Consider the following 22,990-nt stretch of genomic DNA (forward strand, 5'->3'; position numbering starts at 1 on the left):
TAACCAACACAATTCTACCTTAGATAATGTGCACAGTGTAGGTGTGCCAATATCCACAACTGTCCTTGTTTACATGTTTTAGAATGTTACCAGCTCTATGCAAACAAAAAACAAAATTAAGAAGCTTAACAGTTACTGTTTCTGCTCTGATAAGCACTGTGCTGTAGTAAGTCTATGACATTCAATTATTACAGTAATGCTATTATTATCACCCTCCCATCCTTCATTGTGCAGATGAGGGGGCTGAGGCTTTCCCCTGAACCCTGAACAGTGGATGTGGAATTCAAACAGGATCAACACTCCAGATCACCTCTGCAGGAAAAGGTTAGGAAGGGCTCCTTGCTATTATATTCCTTGGATCTTTTCTCAACTAAGCAGCTGAAAACTGCTTTGCTTCCTGAATGAAAAGGAAAGGCAAAAGAAAGACATATTGGCTATATATGTAAACTCCAAGTCTCACCAGTAAAATAATTTGTACATACTATATTTGAACATATTATGGGTTGAACCGTGTCTCCAAAAAGATTTCACGAAGGATTAACAGTCTGGCTCACCCCACCCTCAGAAGGTAACTTTATTTGGAAACAGGGTCAGTGAAAACAAGATCACTCCAGTAAAGGAAGCACTTAATCCAATATGACTAGTAAACTTGTAAGATACAATGTGAAGTCAGCAATTATGTGGTCAACTGGGAGGAATGCCTGAGGTTATCAAAAGCTGGGAAATGCAAAGGAGAACTCTCCTACAGAGAGTTAAGGAGAGTTACAGAGAGTTAAGTGCCCTGCCAGTACCTTGATTTTAAACTTCTGGCTTCAAAAACTTCAAGAGAACAAATTTCTCTTCCTTTAAGTGACCTAGTTTGAAGTATTTTGTACTGGAAACTCAAGAAATTTACACACTAATTATATATCATGAGATTGAAGTAAGGTTGGGGCAAAGTAGCTAAATTATATTTTCATTGTGCTGTTTAAGATGACAGTAAAGTTATGCGATTACCTTGACAGTTAACAGAGCCTCCTTGGTCTCCTTTAGCCTGCCTTTAGTCAAGTCAAGCTCTTTCTGCAGCCTTCCCTGGGAATCTTGAAGACTAGCAATGAGTCCTTCAGCAGAGCCAAGCCCTTGTTCACTTTTCCTTACCAGGTCTTGGAGGCGGCCAATCTGCAAGGAAACAGGGTACTTTACATATATATGCCTCATGGTGACAACTCCACAGCTTCTTAAAAGTTTTCTTGAGTTGTTTTGTTACTGAATGGATGCTTTCTTCATGAACGTGGAGGAAGCACTCAACTTAGGGTGATAAACTTTTATCATGGGTTGTTTTGTGAAAAGACCTTGTGTTTATGCTTTCCTTTTTCCAGGACCACCATGTAAAGAAATGGATATACCCCTCAAGTTCTTAGCTTAAAGAGAATTCTTGGTTCAATCATATAATAAATCACCAGTTGAAAGAAACTAAAGCAAGATAAAGACTATATTAAAGATTAAAAATACTTTTAAAACATTCTTTTAAAATACTTTTAAAAAATTCTATTTGAGTCCAGTTTTTTGCTAACCACAAAAGAGGCAGCTCTGTCAATATGGATCTTTGGTACACACAGCCTATAGAATAAGTTGTGATTTCTGTTTCCATATAAAACTTGTCTCATGAAATCTCTTAAGAGTTGAATTTCTATCCTCTTGAAATTAGGGGCAAATGGACAACTTATTACAGGGCAGATCACTGCTGTCTAATAGTAAGAATCAAATCCATGAATGCCATACTTCAAATTGTCTAGGAAAATGTTTAATTAAAAGTTTTAAAAAACAGTCCTATGAAAACGCTACAAAAATTACACTTGGTCATTTAAAAATAATACCTGGGTATTTCTCCTTAAAAATATAGATATTACAAAGAAAATTATGAAAGCTTTCCAGTTCTAGTTTCTTTCTCTCTAACTCTGTCTCTCTCTCTCTCTGTCTTCTGTCTCTCTCTCTCTGTATAATAAAATCCGAACTCAGGGCTTTTTACTTGTTAGGCAAGTGTTCTTCAATTTGGGCCACACCTCTAATCTTTTTGCTTTATTTATTTATTTTACTGCAGTCACTTGTTTTTCCTGGGGCCAGTGTGGAGTGATTCTATTTAGGCTTCCTTTACAGCTGAATGGCAGATATGAACTACTATACTCAGTGTCTATTGACATGAAGTCTCACTTTTTACCCAAGTTGGCCTTGAACTGCAATCCTCCCAATTTCTGCTTCCCCAATAGGTAATATTTCAGGCATAATCTACTTCCAGTCTTTCAGTAGTAAACTTCCACTAAATATTTACTGCAGGGCTGGGAAGTTGGCTCAGTGGTAGAGCGCTTGCCTTGCATGCCTGAGGCCCTGGGTTCGATTCCTCAGCACCACATAAGCAAAAAGAAAAAAGCCGGAAGTGGCGCTGTGGCTCAAGTGGTAGAGTGCTAGCCTTGAGCTGAAGAGCTGAGGGACAGCACTCAAGCCCAGAGTTCAGGCCCCACGACTGGACCCAAAAAAAAAAAAAAAAATTACTGCATAAATGAATGAGACAATTACTGAAAAATATAAACAATAGCAACTAAGAAATAAAATCTCTTTAGCGTCTCAATATGTATTTAACTTCTAGAAGGTCCTCCCCTCCCTACAATAGCTTCTGTTTCTGGAGTTTTATAGTATACCAGGGTCACTGTTAGGCCATTATTGTGCCTCTGAGCTGAAGAGGGCAGTTCCTTAGGTGTGGAAGCAGCTCCAGGTATAGAGGGGCATAAACAACGTTTACGTGTGAATCAGGGAAAGACTTCCTTTTTTTAGGGAGATGGTTCTGTGGAAACTTAAATTATTTCTAAATTTCTTCTGTAAACAGTGCTGAAAATGTGTCAGTACTCTTTAATTATTTGCGTAAGTTTCCAACACAAAACTGAAATGGCTGAGTAAAACTACTTGCCTATCTACAGCTCCCACACATGCTGCTGAGTTCCTTTCTGGCAAGTTTATACAATTTTATGTTGCGCTCAGCAACTTCTGAGTGTTTATTTCTGTACTCTCATCAACTCTGTTTGGTCTCACTTAATTTTTATCACTGTTAATATATGTAATGGAATACCATCAAAATTCATTTCATTTCTCCTTCTTAAATTATGGCAAACACTAAAGTTGATTTTCCTATTTTTACCCTACAGAATCATAGTGTCTATATTTTTCTTATTGCTTTGTAAACACTCTTACAATATTAAAGACATGAATTCTTAGTGAGTTATACAATTTGTCAACTACTTAACTCCATCCCTCCCAATTTTTCTCTTTTAATTCTAATTACGGTCTGTTTTGATATGGAGAAGTTTTAGCTTTAATTGTACAAACATTATCTGTTTTGAATTTATATATATATATATATATATATATTTTTTTTTTTTTTTGGTCGGTTATGGGCCCTGAACTCTGGGCCTGGGCGCTGTCCCTCAGCTCTTCAGCTCAAGGCTAGCACTCTACCACTTGAGCCACAGCACCACTTCCAGCTTTTTCTGTTCATATGGTGCTCAGGAATCGAACCCAGGGCCTTATGCATGCAAGGCAAGCACTCTACCACTGAGCCATCTTCCCAGCCCTCTGTTTTGAATTTATGAGTTTAGTATCTTGTCAGAAAGTCTTCTTTGTCCTAAGCTTGTCAAATGTGTATTTTCATATTTTACCTGTACATTATGAAATCAAATACACATTTCAGTCCTTAACACATTTGGGATGTTTTTTTCAGTGTTGAGATTGAAAAAAATTTAACTTTATTTTCCTCACCTCTTCCACTTATACAGAGGGATACTATACAAATTAAACCAGGAATGTTAGAATCCATCCTTTTTCATTGAAGCTGTAGAACTTTGCTCAGGGAATTCCTGATTACACATCCTAGTGTACTCTTTTCGGGCTTCATACTCTGGCTTCTAAGTAATGTGTGACATCAACTCTTTTCATAGTTTTCTGATATCCATTCATCTTTGTCCTCATGCTACTGCTGCTTCTCAATTATTATTTTTTTTCCTGGCTCTATTAACTCAGTACTGGTCCTCCCCTTCCTCACTGTATTCATCAGCTACCATGGGTAGCCTGAGAGACTTAAAGACTTAAAGACACTGACCAGAGTTCTAGTCTCACTAGGAATACCTCGTTTTTAGCTCTAAGCCTTAACTTTCCACTCTGTTCTTGTAAGATGTCTCATGATGCATTCAGAATGAGCATATCCAAACAACTCAATATCTTGTAATTCTCATAAACTTTCCTTGCTATAATTTCTTCTTCCAATAGCAGCATCATTATCTGTCCAAATAATACTTGACTCACTTCATAAAACTTTCTAAGTTTTACTTTTGCATAAGCCTTTCTACTCCCAGTTTGCAAAGCTGCAAATCACATCCCAGGGCCCGTCTACTGTAATAGAATCTTAAGTCGTCAATCTACCTCTGATCACCACCTCCCTTCCCACACAGGTCATATTTCTACCACAATTCTTTTTTCTAAAACTATCACTACTGATAGTGTGGTGGCTCTTTTTAATATAAGTATCATCAGCGAAAGCCCACAATCTTTGCCTTGAACAAAATTCCCTCACAATTTGTCTTCAGCTTCCTTTCTACTATATTTCTTTGTCAAGCCCCATGTATATCTTATAATTAAGTGTAGTAATTCTCTTGGGGTCAACAGCTCCCAAAGAACATTTGGCAATGTGTGGAAGCACATTTGGTTGCTGTGTTTAGATGAGTGATAGCTCTACTGGTGGGTAAATAACAAAGTATAAAATTATTAATAGTGATGAAGTAGAGAAATATTCATGGTTTGCCAAGACACTGAAACCTGTTTACCAATGACTGTACTTAACATTATTCTTCATATCCATATTAACTTTGATATTTCTATATCTGGTAAATTTCAAAGACTATCTTCCATTTCACAGTTTTGAAATCTCCAATATTATTTTCCAGGGCTTTTATGAAACTATTTGGTAAAAAAAAATCCTCTTTCTATGGACTCAAATCATAACAGCTGTGAGTTTCTTGATGTTTTGTTAAAGTTTTGCCACCACCCAGAAAATAGCATTACTTAACAAGTGCTTTCCTAAATCATAAAAATATGGAAATGTTACTTAATGCACAAAGCAAATATTGACAGAATCTAAGGGGAAATTAGAAAATCAACATGGTGTCAAGTTTTTAGCAAACAACAGGACATAAAGGTCAATGTCAGAATAAACACAGACAGGATTGAAGGAAATAGTATAAATCCTGACTTTTATGGACAGGCATGTTGTTTCTACTGCATGAAACAATTGACTATGTTCAGAACATTTAATTTCTCTCTTGTTCTAGGTCACAAAGCTAACTTGAACACGTTCCAAAAATTACATTGGTATAAACCAGTTCCCAACCACAACGCAACCGATGCTGAAAAATAATTTCAACCTTTCACACCTCTTCCAAAAAACCGAAGGCCTGTGTCCTACTTAATTTTATGAAGCTAGTATAACTTTGACTTGAAAATCATGAAAGTATAATATGAAAGAGCACAAAGCAGCCTTACTTGAACCCAGTCTCAAGAATCCTACTACAAATAGCAAATGGAATCTAGCATTTTATTTAAAAGATAATATATTTAACTAGGACATACTTCAAATATTCAAGGTTGATTTAAATCTGACCAAGTTGATTTGTATAAGGTACCACATTAGCAATTTTGAAAAGCATGATTATAACAGGTTCAGAAAACGACATCTATTCATGATTCTTTAAAATGAGACTATCATTAGTAGGGAATTTCCCTAATCTAATAAAGGGCACTTACAAAATGAAACTCTAGGGAAGCATCTTAATTAACTGAAAAATGTTGATATCCTTCCCTTTCAGATCAGGAAGCAAAACGACAATGTTTACAGTCTCTATAGACCCTACTCAGCAAAGCAGGACAAGAGAAAGACATCCAAAAAGACATCCCAGATGAGGGGAGAGCAGAACCATATGGAAGGCTGAACCAGGCAGATTCCTGGGATCCATTCAAAGAGGCACCAAGACATTAGCAGGACTAGAAAATATAACTGAAAGTGTAGCTAGAAGAAAAACAAGTTGACAATACTCCTGTCAGTGAAGTTACAATATGTAGGCTGGAAGAATACTTAAACCACTTAAAATTGGAAGAGGGAACCTGCGGGATCTGAGAGGGACACACAGATGGTCAGTGAAGTGCCTGTAATGGAGACGGGACATAGCAACTAGGAAGGTCAGGGTCTACTGAGAGAGGTATGCAATTATGAAGCCAGCAGAAGATCTAGGGCAACAGAAGCCAGGCTAGGCTAGGATCAATAAAAGCCTTGTTCCCAAAGGGAGCATTTCACACTTTCTCTGGGCAGAGGTTTAAAGATAACTCAAATAGGGGGAGGGACTGTCCAGGGGCACTTGTGCACCTCGGTGCACATTTCGGATGGCTTCTATGGGCAGAGACAGAGTGGTAAGAAGGACTTGATGACAGTAATAGTAGTTAGGGTAGGAGGAGCTGACAAGATGACATATGTCAAGGCTGGAACTAGCCTGAGGGAGATCACCCCACAAGCCATGGAAGGATGACAGCTGGGAGGGGTCCCAGCACATAGCCTCATCTGAGACATAAGTGGAAAGAGAAGGAGCAAATTTTGTAACTGGCCTTTACATTATGTTATCTGCAGGTTTTTAAAAAATCAAAACATGTGTGTTTATCCTGTTCTGAGCCTTTTCTTTTCCAGGCTAAAGAATATTTCATTTATTTACTTCAGAGGCCAAAATCTAGAAGTCACAAACTATTTTCTCCCTTTAAAAATGAGACACAGTGTTAGAAGACTAAGATAATGTTTTGCAAAAAGGCAAAGATGCCTGGTCTAATTCCCAGTAAGGTGACAATCTTCTTTGTTTTGCTTTTCCCCAACAACAACAACACATTTCATTCCCCTTGGTACATGTTAACTTAGTGAGTTACAACCAAATTCTTACAAAACAATCAGCGCCAACTAAAGTTCTTTAAAGATTCTTTAATTTTACTTGAATATGTTACCTTCACGAAGGCCCACTCATGTAGACAGAATCACCAGTATAAGTTACAGAGAAAGGAGTATGTGTGTGTGAATGTGTGTGTATGGTGTATGAGTGTATATGTGTATGGTGTATATGTATTTATGTATATGGTCTATATGTGTATGTGTGTGTGCACATGTGTGCAGGTGTGTCTGTGCATATGTATGTGTGTGTGTGCATATGGGGTGTGTGTGTATATGGAGTGTGTGTATGGTGGATGTGTATGTGATGTATGTGTGTATATGGTGTATGTGTGTCTCTATGTGTATATGTGAGTATATTGTAATTGATAGGCTCAAAGGATTCTTGCCTCTTGATTGGCTGTATTCAGCTTGTCTTCTAGTACGTCCTTCAGGTTTTCTAGCTCTAGTTGAAGTTGATTCTTATCCTCTTCCATATGTAGCTTTTCCTTTTTATATTGTTCCTCCAATTCCTTATGAAAGAAAATGAATTAAAAATTATTTTAAATACACATATTGTAGTCCTTGAAAACCAGAAGATATTCTTCTGAAGTATATTCTCCTTTATATTTTGATAATTTTTCTCACCAAATTAGCTTTGACCTTAAATAATACCAGAGTTAAAGAATGAACCTACTGGGGCTGGGAAGGTGGCTCAGTGGTAGAGTGCTTGCCATGCATGAATGAGGCCCTGGGTTCAATTCCTCTGCACCACATAAGCAGAAAAAGCCAGAAGTGGCACTGTGGCTCAAGTGCTAGAGCCCTAGCCTTGAGCTAAAGATCTGAGGGACTGCGCCCAGGCCCAGAGTTCAGGCCCATGACCAACAACAACAAAAAAGAATGAACCTAACTCAATTCTAGTGGCTAACATTTCATCATTCTGAATCACCTATGATATAGCCTTTAAAAACTATTAAAATCGTGAGGCTATATAACTCGTCTAGATTATTAAAAAACCAGAAAAGTAGGTAAGCACTACTTATAGGCTCATGGCTATGATCCTAGCTCCTCAGGGGACTGTGATCTAAGAGTCTTAATTTGAAGACATATTGGGTACACATTTGCTCCATGAAACTCTAACTTCCAATTAACCAGTAAAAAAAAAAAAAAATCAGAATTGAAGGTATAGAGTGACTCAAGTAATAGAGAGCCGGATGTGAACAATGAAAACTGAGTTCTTAGCTGACATCAGATCAGGCACAAGTTTCAGATACAGAACACTCTTAAATTCAACAACACATCTGCAATGCTGACTATCAGAAAAGCACCAGAGAAATTCTGTGCCCTATTCTTGTTGGTGGTTTTCTCCTTCTCTGCTACTTCTTTTCTTCTTCTTATGAAAGGGGATTTTCTACATAAGTATCGTCTTCCTGGCTTCTACCACAATTGCAAACTATCAGCAGAAAAGCAGGTATTCTGCATAAATCATATTGTTCCTGTTATAGCTTAGGTACACTGACATTTGTACTAGGGAAAAGTCGTACCTGTCTTGAGATCCAAGCTCCAAGATGCCAACAAAGAGGTAATTTGTCTTTTGTAAAGGCAGCAGTTGCAGCCTGGCGCTGGTGGCTCATGACTGTAATACTAGCTACCCAGGAGGTTGAGATGTGAGGATCCCGGTTCAAAGCCAGCCCAGGCAAAAAAGTCCACAAGACTCTTGTCTTCAATTAATTACCCCCAAACTGGAAGCAGAGCTGGCTCAAAGTGGTAGAGTGCTAACCTTGAGCAAAAGAGCTCAGGAACAGTGCCCAGGCCCCAAGTTCAAGCCTCACAACTACCACCAGCAACAAAAGAGTAAAACAACTTGTGACTACGTGAAGTCAGACTAGCATCAGTAAACACTGGGCCTTTTAGGGATTAGATGTATGATTTGTTCCTACTCTACTGGCTAATGTACTTTTTTCCAATCATGTTCTATAATCCTAGCTACTTAGGAGGCTGAGGTTTGAAGATCGAGGTTGGAACCCAGCCTGGGCAGTAAAGTCTGGTCTGTGAAACTTTTTTTTTTCTGGTTGGTCATGAGGCCTGGGTGCTGTCCCTGAGCTCTTCAGTTCAAGGCTAGTGCTCTACCACTTGAGTGACAGTGCTACTTCTGGTTTTATGGTGGTTAATTGGAGATAAGAATCTCACAGACTTTCTTCCCTGGGCTGGCTTTGAACTGCAGTCCTCAGATCTCAGCTTCCTGAGTAACTAGGATTACAGGCGTGAGCCACTGGAGCCTGGCTCTGTGAGATTCTTACCTTCAATTAACTACCAGAAAACTGGAAGTGGAGCTGTGGCTTAAAGTGGTAGAGGGATAGGCTTGAGGGAAAAAGTTCCGAGACAGCACCTGGACCCTGAGTTCAAGCCCCATAACCAAAAAAAAAAAAAGACAGCAGTCTTTTTTGCTACTTCAATTCCTGTGCACATACTCTTATGACAGAAAATATAGTCCTTTTGGATAACTATATATAAAGTAGACAAGCCATCTTTAGGTAAATGCTATGGAAAGAAAAAGTTATTTGGTACTCAAAAAAAAAAAAAACTATCCTGGTAGGAGGCTAGTTTTGGCTACAAATTCAATGTTCCAATAAAATAATTTAATGCTCCAATAAAATGAAGGAGAAAGTTAGGGTGAATCTAAATGTAGAAATGAAAAATAACAAAAGACAGCTAGGAAAGAAACTAGAGAAGCAGCGTTGCCATTTGGTCCTTTGCTAGGTAGCCCTGAGGATGTGGGCATGCATCCAGAGCTGCAGAGTGCCCTTGTGCCACAGCACCAACTGGCCTGGAAAGTGGAGCTGCCTGGTGAAAACTACAGTCACTGTTCAGAAATATGTGTCATAATAAGTAGTAAGTTTAGACAGATTAACATTCTAGGAGAAAGTCTTATCTAAATTTCTAATTTTTAGACCTTAAAATATCTTTTTTCAGCTTGTGCCAACAAAGGAGGAACACATAGGCAGAAGAACTAAATTCACACCCTATTAGGTTTTTGGCTCTTTATAAGCCATTTGATTCATATTTTAACATATATTCTTTCTTTCTATCTATCTATCTATCTATCTATCTATCTATCTATCTATCTATCTATCTATCTATCTATCTATCTATCTATCTATATTGTTGGTTGTGGGGCTTGAACTCTGGGCCTAGGTGCTGTCCCTTAGCTCTTCAGCTTAAGGTGAGTGCTCTACCACTTGAGCCACACAGCCATTTCTGGTTTTCTGATAGTTAATTGGAAACAAGAGTCTCATGGATCGGAAGTGGCGCTGTGGCTCAAGTGGTAGAGTGCTCACCTTGAGCTGAAGAGCACAGGGACAGCACCCAAGCCCAGAGTTCAAGCCCCACGACCGACAAAAAAAAAAAGAGTCTCATGGACTTTCCTGCCTGAGCTGGCTTTGAACCATGATTCTAAGATCACAGCCTCCTGTGTAGCTAGGATTACAGGCGTAAGCTACCAGCACACAGCCAAAAAATAGAAATTTACCCCCTATATGATTAAAATGATACCAACTTTCAAGTCATGAATGGGCATTAAGAAAGTTCTCTGGAAACCAGAGAATGCTATTGCATAAAACGTATACATCACAGCAATTATTAACAAATGCTTGTATGATGGGGTGTTTAAATCCCTTGGGGTTTACCAGACCTAAGACCTGAGTTCAAAATCTCACTGAGTGTTACAGGTTCTAGGTGCCTAAGCTTGTGCCTCACATTAGTAAAACAGGTATATTAATTAGACCCAAAGCACTGTCATAGGTTTAGGTAGAAAAAATTATGTAAAGCATTACAACTTTATAGTACATAATTTCAATATTGTTATTGGTACGTGGTAAGAAATACTGGCAAGTAACACTACTTACCACCCTGTGCTAGCATGTGTCTGGGTGCTCAATCCTTTATCTCATTTAGCATCCTCCCCTCTGTCCCATGAGAAGGCAGAGGCATAGGGGCCTAAGCTAGTGCAGCTAGTAATCAAAGAACAGGGTAAGGCCTAGGTCTGCCACACAATATGCACACTCTGCTTTTTCTATTGTGCAATACTGTCGGCCATGTAGTACCACTAGTAGGCACGTTATTTTATTGAGGAAAGTACAAACACACACACACACACACACACACACACACACACACACACACACACACACACATCATTTTCCCAGGGAATGAAACTATCTACAAGAAAAGTGCTTCAGTAAGTTGTGGCTTTCTGGAGAGAAAGTTATGATTTAAAAGAGTGCTGAGCTGGGAGCAGGTGGATCACATCTGTAATCCTAGCTACTCAGGAGGCTAAGATCTGAGGATCATGGTTCAAAGTCAGCCTGGGCAGGGAAGTCCATGAGACTATCTCCAATTAACCACCAGAAAACCAGAAGTAGTGCTGTAGCTCATGTAGTAGAGTGCTGGCCTTGAGCTGAAGAACTGAGGGACAGCATCCAGGCTCAGAGATCAAGCCCCACGACTGACAAAAAAAAAAAAAAAAAGAGTGCTGGTTCTATGTCTTATGAAGTAGCAATGTCTGGTATCAATTTGACAAACTACATTCTAGACTGAGAACTTTCATGTATATCACTATTTAAACCATGAGTTAATGAATAATTACAGGAAGCATCAAAGTGAAGAAATCATATCGCTACAATACAGGTCATCTTGGACCATTACTGAAATCTGGCCAGTTTAAATGCAATGATAAATCAAATTTTGACTCACCATTTGCAGTTTCTTCTTGTCTCTAATGGCACTGCTGTGAGCTGCCTCAATTGCTATGTGATGTTTCCAGGCTAGTTCTTCCAGAGTCTTAGAATGAGCTTCGTTTAGTTGACAGACCTCTTCTTCCAGTCGACTTTGCAAGTTCTTGAGCTCTATTTCATAATATTCTTTCTGAGCTCTCTTTGTTTCATTCACTCTCTGAAATTAAACCAAATAAAATAAAAAAATAGTATTTTTTCATTACTGCCATTAGTATATAAACACCTTACAAATAACTACAATTGAATGAACTGAAACCTGAGAATGGATCACTGGAGTTCTCAAACGATAACAAGGTGATTGAGGAAAATAAAGTATATCAAAGCAAGAAATAAAATTGACTATCAGTATTAAGTTAGAACCAAATATGCAACCTTAAAAGATAAAAGTTTCCTGTGTGTCTAACAGCATACTAAATGGTTACCCATTCAAATGATATTATTTGACACTTTTTTTTTTTTTTTTTGCCAGTCCTGGGGCTTGAATTCAGGGCCTGGGCACTATTCCCTGAGCTTCTTTTGCTTAAGAATAGCACTTGAGCCACAGCACCACTTTGTTTTTTTTCCTGTTTATGTGGTATTGAGCAATTGAACCCAGGGCTTCATGCATGCTAGGCAAGCACTCTACCATTAAGCCACATTCCCTATAGTCAATACAGTTTTGTTTTGTTTTTTAATTTTATTTTCTCGTAAAGATGCTGTACAGAGAGGTTACAGTTACATCAATCAGTAAGGTAATGAGTACATTTCTTTTTGGGCATTGTTTCCCCCCCAAAGTTATAAGGTTCATTTCCAACATTGTGTCTTGTGAGTATCATGGTTGCAATGGGTCATCCTGTGTCCTTGTTTCAGCATTTTGTTATTCCCCTTCCCCTCCCCAAATTAGATAATTGTATATACAAGATGCAAGGTACCAAATCAAATACAGTGACAAAAGGAATGTACCGTAGGAGGAAGAACATACAAAAGAAAAAAAAGATCACATAGTACATTAAAAACAACAACAAATAAAAATCTCTTGGTTTCATATCTTGGGGTTCATTTTGCTTAGCATCATCTTTTTTTTTTTTTTAGTGTTTTTTTTTTAAATTGTGAAAATACCATAGAGAGGGATTACAATTACATGAACAAGGTAATGAGTACATTTCTTATCAATTGGCATCATCTCTCTCTCTCTCTTTTCTTTTTTGGTCAGTCGTGGGGCTTGAACTCTGGGCTTGGGCGCTGTCCCTGCGCCCTTCAGCTCAAGGAGAGTGCTCTATCACTTGAGCTACAGAACCACTTCAGGTTTTCTGGTGGTTTAATGGAGATAGGCGTCTCACGGTCTTCCTGCCCGGGCTGGCTTTGAACCGTGATCCTCAGATCTCAGCCTCCTGAGTAGCTAAGATTACAGGTGTGAGCCACCAGCACCCGGTTTAGCATCGTTTTATATGGTCATAGGTACATAGCTTTTGATCTTTTCTGCTCATCTGATAAGATTATCCTAGACATATACTAATTATTGCAAATAAGAGAAACCATAGGACCTATATTTGTTTGGGTCTGGCTTACTTCACTTAATATGATTTTTTCCAAGTATTTCAATTTCCTAACAAATGGAGCAGTATCATTCTTTCTGATGAAAGCACAGAATTCCATTTAATATATATATACATATATGTGTGTGTGTGTGTATATATATATATATATATCTGTATGTATGTATGTATGTATCATATTTTCTTGATCCATTCATCTACTGAGGGGCATCTGGGCTGGTGAATAATGCTGTGATAAACATAGCTGTGCTGGTAGCTTTAGCTTGAGTTGAAAGAAAGAGCTGGCCTATATCTAAGGATTCCACCGCCACCACTAAACAGTGATACCCACTGTTATTGGACAAGTGTGGGATGAAATGGACATCCTGGAACATCAGTGGTAAGGGAATGGATGCAGGTGGAGAATCAAAGCAAGAATGCATGGGCCAGGAGGGGAGGAAAACCTGAGAAACAGTGAAGTGGGAAGAGAAGGCAAGACTGTAAGCCAGTGGGTAACGGGTACAACAGTAATTTGAGACCTACTAACCCAGCAGCAGTATGCCAACCAGGTGAATAACTAGGGAAGCTCAGGCAAAGGCAGTCTATAGAGTTGGTAAAAGAAGAGCTTACCAGGTCAGCAATGAACTGGAAAAAGGAATAAGAAGAGACATGCTAAAATGTATGTCATTGTATGAGCCAGGTGCCAGTGGCTCATGCCTGTAACCATAGCTACTCAGGAGGCTGAGATCTAAGGATCGAAGTTTGAAGCCAGCCTGGGCAGAAAAGTCCGTGAAACTCTTAATTAACAAGAAAACTGGAAGTGGATCTGTATCTCAAAGTGTAGAGTGCTAGCCTTGAGCAAAAAAGCTAAGGGACAGCACCCAGGCCCTGAGTTCAAGCCCCAAGATGGACCAAAATATGTGTGTGTGTGCGTGTGTGTGTGTGTGCGCTGAAGGAAGGAAAAGATGTGTGGTGCCCTCTTACTTTTTACCTTTTCCAGCTCCAGAACCTGCAGCTTCTGCTCTTCATCCAGACTTTGAGTTCTACTTTCCAAAAAAGCTCTTTCTTCTTCAAGCTGACATAATCTCTCATTGGCCCTTGATTTTTCTGACTCTAAATCTTTAATTGTAACCTCCTGGGTCATTTGAGTTGCTTGAAGCACTCCAATGTGACCTAGCCCACGAAGAAGAAAATGCTCTTAATTTATAATTTATACTTCAGCTGCCCTGAGACAAGACAGTTTTATTTAATGACATAATTGGACTTTATATCTAAGTAAAATAAATTGCTGCACATGCAAGTTTTTCTTTGCCTTCCTAACTCTATAAAATGGAAGTATTTACCAGGGGAACACTTCTGGCCCAATTTTCTTAAATTAAGGAGTCCTTTCTCAGAGCAGTGATGCTGGTCTCTATGACTACTTCACTTTTTTTTTAAAGTCTGCAAGCTATATAAGTTGAAGTAGAAGCAACTCAGATGTTTATGTAAAAAGTGGGAAGAGACAGACAGTGAGAGACAGACAGAGACAGAGAGAATTGCACTGTGAGAGCAGGGTCACATAGAAAGCATAGTTTAAGACAGGAGGTCCTCAAAGTACCCTAGCCAAGCAGCAACACATTGCTGCAGACCCAGAGGTCAGAACATATGAAGGTAGAGCTCAACACCTGTAGTTTTACCAACTCTCAGTTATTCTGGTGCAGTCTGAAGGTTACTACAAACAACTGCTTTGTGGGAAGGGAAATCTAGGATTGACCAATGAACCAATGAGAATCAAACAAAGGCCTCAGACTGCTTTATGAGCCACATTAAATGCTCAGACACAATATTCCATCACATTTGACCTGGACCATCCTCCTCTCGTCCTCTAGTAAGGACTGCATAACAAGCACATTAGTCACTTCAGAACGGGCAACTCAGCTTTGATTTGTAAAAACACCCTTAACAACAAGCATTGTGAAATGAGGCACTGTGGGTTACATGCAGTTCAACTAATGGGAATACTCCAAAGCATGTTTAAAGGACAAAGTCTCTTTGAAAGATTGCTTCCTTTTGCTTTTACTAAGTACAGGTGGTTTTACATCCTAATCCTTGTTTTTCTAGAAAAAAGATACTGTTAAAAATAAGTCACTCCTCATTTGCTTCTTTTGGATAATTAGTAATAGAATTCTTTAGCAGAGACTCCAAATATTTTTAAAATATGGGAAGAAAATTTAAATATTCAACTAGAAGACATTTTTAAATATTCAAATTTATCTGGAACACTGAGTATTCCATGAAACTTTGTCAGACATACTGGCTTTGAGGACAAGATCTGAAGCTTGCTGTTGTAAACGTTCTCTGGCAGCTGCTAGCTCACTTTCCACTTCTTTGTGCCGGCTTAATAAGGCCATTTCTCCCTCCTTGGCATCGTCAAGCTGTTTCTGAAGAACCTAAGCAAGAGGAAATAGACATGATCAAAATCAAGAATGATACTAAGCTAAATAATTCGCTAAAAATATAAGTCTCAGCCCTCTCTCATCAAGAAGTCTTATTTTCTGATGCTTTGTTTTAAATCTGTAGGTGATGGAGATACTTCCAACCTCACTTTACAAGTCATAGGACTCCTCCCCCTCTTGTATAGTCTAATATCTTACAGGTACAAAAAACAAAGCGATAATGCTGTCCATGCCAACAGAACAAAACTTACAGTGCCTTTTTAGCCTGGTCCATACTCTACCTTACTCTTGTTCAATTTAGCAATCAATTTTGTTCAGTATCTAAATATTGCCTAATGGAAATACCAGAGAAAACAAAAGAAAAAAGAGAACAGGAAAAAACAACAATGATTAAACACTAATATTTTAAGTCTCCTAACCCACTTAACAAAATATAAGCAAGTTGTTTAACTAAAAGCCTTTCATAAATTATCAGGTTTTTGTTATATTTTTGGGCCCTTGATATCTGCAATTCTGACAGAATTGGTACAGGATAATAAAAATGATCCCTTGTTGAGTTTTCCTCATAAAAAGGTAAAAAAACAAAAACAAAAAAAAGGCCAAACAATTTAAGTGGTGAAAATGAAGCCAGCCAGGTTGCAGCAAGAGAAAGCTGCAAAGGAAGCCACAGGGAAAGTGGCAAGGGAGTCACTATGAGGGAAGGCAGGAGTTGAAAGGTCTACTCTTCACTCACCTGCACATTGCTCTCTGCTGTTGCAAGCGCCACCTGCAGCTTCTGGCATTTATCGAGAAGACTGCCTGCTTCATCCTGCACCATCTGCAACTCAGTCTTTAGTTTTCCTATGGTTTTTCGTAAGATTGCTTCTTGTCCCTGAAATTCTTTTCGAAGATCGGCTTCCTTCTCTTTGCTAGCCTTCAGGCTTTCAGCTGTAAAAAGCTGTGACCTTTTCAAAGTATCAAGCTCCCTTTCATAAAAGGACTGAGCTTTATTCAACTTGTCTTCATAATCCTCAATGGTTTTTTTCTTTTCAAGTCTGAGCTCCTCTAGAGTCCTGTTTAAGGCCTCCAGCTCCATCCTGTGCAGCTCCTCGGCCTTCTCCTGGCTTTTGCTTATGGAGGCACTGTGATCCTGCTGTGACTTCAGCAGCTCTTGTATCTCTCTTTGGTGAGCTGTTTGTAAGTCTTCCAAAGCCAATCGTTTATCTTTTTCAAACTGTATTTGGAGCTGTCCAAAGCTCTGCAACCTTTCCTCAAACTTTCTCCTGATCTCCTCTACCTCTCTAGACATGGTCACTATGCGCTGGACATGCTGGGCTTCTGCACACAGCTGCATGTCCTCCACTCTCTGCTTATAGGCTTCAAATTCTGTCAGAGCTTGCTGTTTCATTTTAATGTGATCTTCCAAGGATGCTTCTAGAACTTGAATCTTTCTCTTAAGGTCTGACTCCTCTGTTACTTTGCTTTTATACTGTAGTATTTTTTCTCTTGTTTCTGCAAGAATTTGTTGGATTTCTTCTTCATGAGCATCTTTGAGGGCTTGAATTGCAGATTCATGCTCATCATTTTTGGTGTTCAAGGCATATATTACCTGCATTGGTTTGAAGGAGGGAGAAGAACTGAACAAACCACATTCTTTTACAACTTAAGCTATTTTTTTCCCTTTGGGTTGCTACTCCTCCATATATATTAGTACTAGTTATGTTAAATATTAAATACTGAAAATTATTCCACACTCACTGATTTACTTAGCAAATTACTATTTTAGCACAAACTTTTCAATTCTGATTCTAAAGTATTCAAAATTAGCTGAGCATGGTGGCACATTCCTGCAATCTCAGTAGGAGACTGGGTAAGAGGACTGAGAGTTTGAATCTAGTGGCTACATAGATAATTTGAGGCCATGTCTCGAAACACAGAAAGCACTCAAAATTAAGAATGATGTGTCTCAAGTAAAATAGGAAAAAAGGACAAAGGAAGCCACTTAGCTAAAGAGAAAGGCGATCTTCCTAGGGATCATTCTAAGTTACCACTAGAAAGGACCAAAAAAAAAAAATTTTCCATGCTTTAGTATCTTAAAGATAAGAGGTGCTTTTACATTAGAGGAAGCACTGGGCTCCAAATGTTTCCCACAAAAAAACCCTCTTTTATCTGTTTATGTCCTTTTTACATATTTAAAAGTTTTGAAATGCCCCTCAATGGATTAATGAAGAAAATGTGGTCTATGTACATGATAGAATTTCATGCATCTATCAGAATGATATTAGACCATTTATAAAGAAATGGAAAGAAACCCAAAAAATTATGTTAAGTTGGCCTGGAGAAACAAAGATGCATTAACTCCTTTATGTGTGGAACTAGACGTAGCTTATAAACTTGTAAGTATGTTGGGTGTACAGTTGGGTGGGTATGCAAGTGTAGACAAATATATTAACTGAAATAGAGTAGATACAAGGGAGAACTGAAATAGGGTATTTTCTTAGAAAAGCAAACTCAAAGTTCAACAAAATAAACATCAGGAAGCAGGTACTTAAAAGGGGTGGGATGTTGTCAAGGGGAAAGAAATAGAGGAATGAAGAAAAGAGGGGGAGAATACAGTCAAAATTCAATATATCCTACAAAATTAAGAAGACTGAGTGAAGGTGCGTGGAGGGAGAGACTGGTGGGAATGTTGAAAGGGCTGACACTGATCAAGATGCATTGTATTCATAAACTGCTTTGTTAAATTGCAACTCCTCTGTATACCTACGAAGATAATAAAAAGAAGAAAAAGAAATACTATATGGAAAGGTTGAAAGGAGATAAATATATATTAAAAAGAAATTTCCTTATTCTCCTATGGTTTGTTTTTCTGTTTTTTAGAACTATTTTATTTATAGTAATGAAAATCTGCTAATTTCTAAACAAAGAAAGGAATGGAAATTTCTTTGCTACTTTAAGAAGTCAAGTTCCAAGCCAGGCACTGGTCTCTGACACACCTATAATCCTAACTACTGAGGAGTGGCTGACATCTGAGGAAGCCAGCCTGGACAGAAAGTCCATAAGGCTCTTTTTTGTTTTTGTCCGTTGTGGGGCTTGAACTCTGGGCCTGGGCACTGTTCCTCAGCTCTTCAGCTCAAGGCAAATGCTCTACCACTTGAGCCACATTGCCACTTCAGGTTTTCTGATTGGTTTATTGGAGTCTCACAGACTTTCCTGCCCAGGCTGGCTTTGAACTGTGATCTGTAGATCTCAGCCTCAGATAGGATTACGGGTGTGAGCCATCAGCTCCCAGGCAATGAGACTCCTATCTTTGATTAACAACAACCAAAACCAAACCAAACCAAAACAAAAACAAACAAACAAACAAAAAAAAGAGCTGGGCACTGGAGGCTCACGCCTATAATCCTAGCGACTCAGGAGGCTGAGCTCTGAGGATCTAGGTTCAAAGCCAGGCTGGGCTGAAAAAATTAATCACCAAAAAAACGGAAGTGATGCTGTGGTTCAAAAGAGCTCAGGGACAGCACCCAGACCCTGAGTTCAAGCCCAATGAACGACTATATATATATATATATATACATATATATATATATATATATATATTTTTTTTTTAAGAGCTGGAAATGGAGTTGTGCTTCAAGTGGTAAGGCACGAACTTTGGGCCAAAAAGCTCAGGGACAGCACTCAGACCATTAGTTCAAGCCCAGTACCTGCATATACACAAAAAAAGTCAAGTTCCATTTCAGGAATTCAAACCTAACTTGGACTGCTTAGTGTACTATGGTTTTCCAGAACACTAGTTTCTACGAGTTTCCTGTCAAAATACAATTCACACTTTTTATCCTTCATGTATTAAATGTTATGTTTTTACCTGGTGACTTATTTTCCCTCAGCCTTTATGAAAGTCCCATTGCTAGAACCAGAGAGTGCTTAAGGCAGGTTTTATTTTCACTTGAGATTGTGTATTTTGTTGATTCCACTGAGATTTCTCCACTCATAATTACACACAACAACGTATTGCCTGTACCCTCACATTCTCTCTTCCTATTCATTTTTCGGATGTCTTCTTCACATCTCCATGGAGAAACACTGCAATATCCATGACTGTCACCTAAGGCTTGGACCTGTGCCTGCGTTCATCCTCCTGAAGAGTCCACAGGAATATATGTGCACACAGCAGGTGCTTATTCAAACTACTAAGTACCCTAGTTCCAAATTCCAAATGGTATCCCTAACACAGACCCTCTGGAAAACTCTTTTCATCTATATATTTAAGCTTGATGGTAGTTTATCACCTAAAAAAGCTGGGTGGCTTGCTATTCCTATCCCACAGTCATACCAGCCTATACAGTCAATGGGTAGGAAAGATTCAACATTTCTGTGATATTTTAAAATAAAAGGACATATATTTGGTCTCTGCTCTTGGTTCTTGACACAAGAGCTCCTAATTATCTGACACAGACTTCCTGATTCCCTTGGAATTTCCTAGATGACAGGAGAAACTGGCTCTAATAAGGTAACTTTGGTAGGTTTCTTCAGGACTAGGGCTGGATGCCAGAGGAATAAATCAACAATGACATATCCACATCGCAACCTCCTTCCTAACCTCCAAAGAGGAGAGAAAAGGCTGAAGGCCAGTTGACCAGCAATGGCCAAGAATTTAATCAATCACAACTACATAATAAAGCCTTCATAAAAACTCAAGCAAACAATTTAGAAAGTTACTGGGCTACTGAGCACATGGAGATACTGGGAAGGTGTGTGCCCAGCACACCATAGAATACATGGAAGCAGGCACACAAGCTCTGCATGCCTTCTTGCATGCTTTGCCCTAACCATCTCTCTCACCTGCCTCTTCATCTGCATCCTTTTAGTATCTTCTTAAAGTAATGGACAAATGTGTTCCCCTGAGTTTTGTGAGTCATCCTAGTAGGGTAATTGAACCGAAGGAGGAGGTGGTGAGACTCCAAGACATATTATAGCCAGTTGGTTGAGAATATAGGTAATCACCTCTTGCTTGCAAGTGACATCGGAAGTGAGCACAGTTTCATGAGACTGAATTCTCAACTTTTATAAGATCTGCTATTATCTCTAGGCAAGTGTTGTCATATGACATGAATTACAGGGTAGTTAGTTGGTGTCTAATAGATAATTGGCTGTTGGTAAGAAGATCCACACACATTCTGGTGAAGAGTGAGAGGTAAAGTGTATTGAGTTGCACTGAGGACAAGTGTAGCAAAAACATGTTTTATCCCATTGCAAACAGAGTTAAGAAAAAGCAAGCTAACTAGCTAGAGTAAGTACATTTGTCAGGTTTCCTAGAATAAAAACCAACTGGTATACACTGCACTACATACCTCCATCCCCTCCAGAGCACATCTGTTCCCATTCTCACTTTGCCTTACTAATAACCTCACAGTAAGAAAACTGAATTCAAAGAGATTCCCAGGAGAGAACAAAGTCACATCGTTAGTACTTTGATCTGGAAAATGAATTTGAAAGGAATCATTCCATGGTGGGATTCCTTATTTGGGGATCAAAAGAGAAGTGAAGCAACATGTAAGCTTCCCCTCGTCAGTGATTTATGGGAAAATTCCTATTTCCATTATTTATTTCCCTCCAGTCTTTGAAGAGTCAGTTCAGGTCCTGCCTGCTTTAATATGTCATCGACAACCACCACTGGCTGGAGTCTACATTTCTTAATACCCACCATTTCTCATCATTCTTTCCTAAAACTCAACAAATATTTGATTCATTATATTGGAGGGGTACTGTTAACAAGGCTGGAAAGATGTATGAAAATAATAGCCTAGAAAATAAATTAAAGATACAAATGCACTGTGGTACTCAAAAAGTTGAAAACCGAGGGGACTCAGTGCCTATAATCCCAGTTCACAGGTGGAGGCTGGAAGGACTGTGGTTCAAGGCCAGTCCAGATGATAAAAAGTCTGGCATGATGGTACATGCTCATAATCCCAGCTGAGTGAAAGATATAAGAGGAGATTGAGATCAGTTCCAAAACCAATCCAAAAATTAGTTCAAGCCAAAAAGGGCTGGAGGAAGGGTTGAAGGATACAGCACCTGCTATACTCTTAGCCATGGTCCTAAATTCAAATCCCAGTACTGCCAAAAATGAACAAATACACGGAAGAGAGATAGATAGGAATTAAAGCAATGAGTTAGAATAGCACCTATGTAACAAGAATAATTGAAACATGTTACACCGAAGAGCTTTATTTCACTTTAAATTCTAATCCAGAGGTCAGTAAATGACAAATGAGAGCCAAACATGGCTGCTGCTTGTTTTGGTAAACACCAATGTCCATTTGTCAATGTCCAAGTGTTTAGGAATTGCCTAATTACCTAGTCTCCCACTACAACAGTGAAGTTGAGATTGTGGAAAAGACTACTAACGCCTAGTATTCTAATCTAGACATAAGCAGGGCATGTTCATCCACATTGGTAACCAAAAAGAAATAAGGCCTGAAGTTGCTCTAGCTTTTATACAATCCACAGGTTTCCCACTATGGTGTATACATTCAGAAGACCAAATATGTGATTCTAAAGATAGTATAATAGAAGTATATATTCATAATAACTACACATTGGTTTCTTTCAGGAAAGAAGCATTAAATAAATTTATAAAAACCTAAAGGGGGACAATAAAAATTAAATATTAAGTGACTAATTGAAGTATACTGTTAAGTTTTATTATTTTTGAATGGGAATATATTTGGATTTTCAAGTTCAGCCTAACTATAGTATCTTCCAAATGTTTATTCTCCAAGATAATTATAAAGGCTATTGTGTCAACATCTTTTTAAATTGGTACAGCTCAGAGCAAGGTACTGTGAAAATCCCTCTGTTCTCTGAATAGAGAAGATAGGACTTGAGGAAGCAGAACTGGCCTAAACTGGATTTTTTTACCTTACAAGAACTCAATTTCTCCAAGCTTCAGGTTCTTCAAATATTAACCAGGGTTTCTACATATTTCATGTTAGTAACATTGTTGCTATATAACCAAAAATTTAATGATGTTATGTAACTATTTTTGAAAAAAGTATAAAGCACTAAAATATGATAAGCCTCCCTTGTTAGCTTTATCATTTATTTATGGAGAGAATGGGACTAATTTTAGAAGAGCTTCAGAGTAAGTGACCATAATGCTCATCCATAAAGTTAGTTATTATTTTCCAAATAGGAAAAGAAACCTCTCTTATGCTTCTTCTCATCAAGTAATTTAAAAGACATTATAAGACATTTACAACTTTTCTGGAGCTATGAACATTCATG

General features: G+C 38.5%; 1 protein-coding gene across 1 annotated transcript in view; it reads right to left on the bottom strand.

The window, feature by feature from the left end:
* The window catches only part of Fam184a (family with sequence similarity 184 member A), a 90,823-nt gene that overhangs the window by 35,790 nt on the left and 32,043 nt on the right, over nucleotides 1-22,990 (bottom strand). Inside the window, exons 2-7 of the mRNA XM_042673690.1 lie at nucleotides 16,455-17,309; nucleotides 15,580-15,715; nucleotides 14,278-14,459; nucleotides 11,732-11,929; nucleotides 7,390-7,512; nucleotides 997-1,158 (exon numbers count right to left, since the gene is read on the bottom strand). Of these exons, the coding sequence (XP_042529624.1) occupies nucleotides 997-1,158; nucleotides 7,390-7,512; nucleotides 11,732-11,929; nucleotides 14,278-14,459; nucleotides 15,580-15,715; nucleotides 16,455-17,309 (1,656 nt within the window). The remainder of the gene's footprint in view (nucleotides 1-996; nucleotides 1,159-7,389; nucleotides 7,513-11,731; nucleotides 11,930-14,277; nucleotides 14,460-15,579; nucleotides 15,716-16,454; nucleotides 17,310-22,990) is intronic.

Source organism: Dipodomys spectabilis, unplaced genomic scaffold (assembly GCF_019054845.1).
Source record: "Dipodomys spectabilis isolate Male_0828 unplaced genomic scaffold, ASM1905484v1 ptg000001l, whole genome shotgun sequence".
NCBI classification, from domain to species: domain Eukaryota; kingdom Metazoa; phylum Chordata; class Mammalia; order Rodentia; family Heteromyidae; genus Dipodomys; species Dipodomys spectabilis.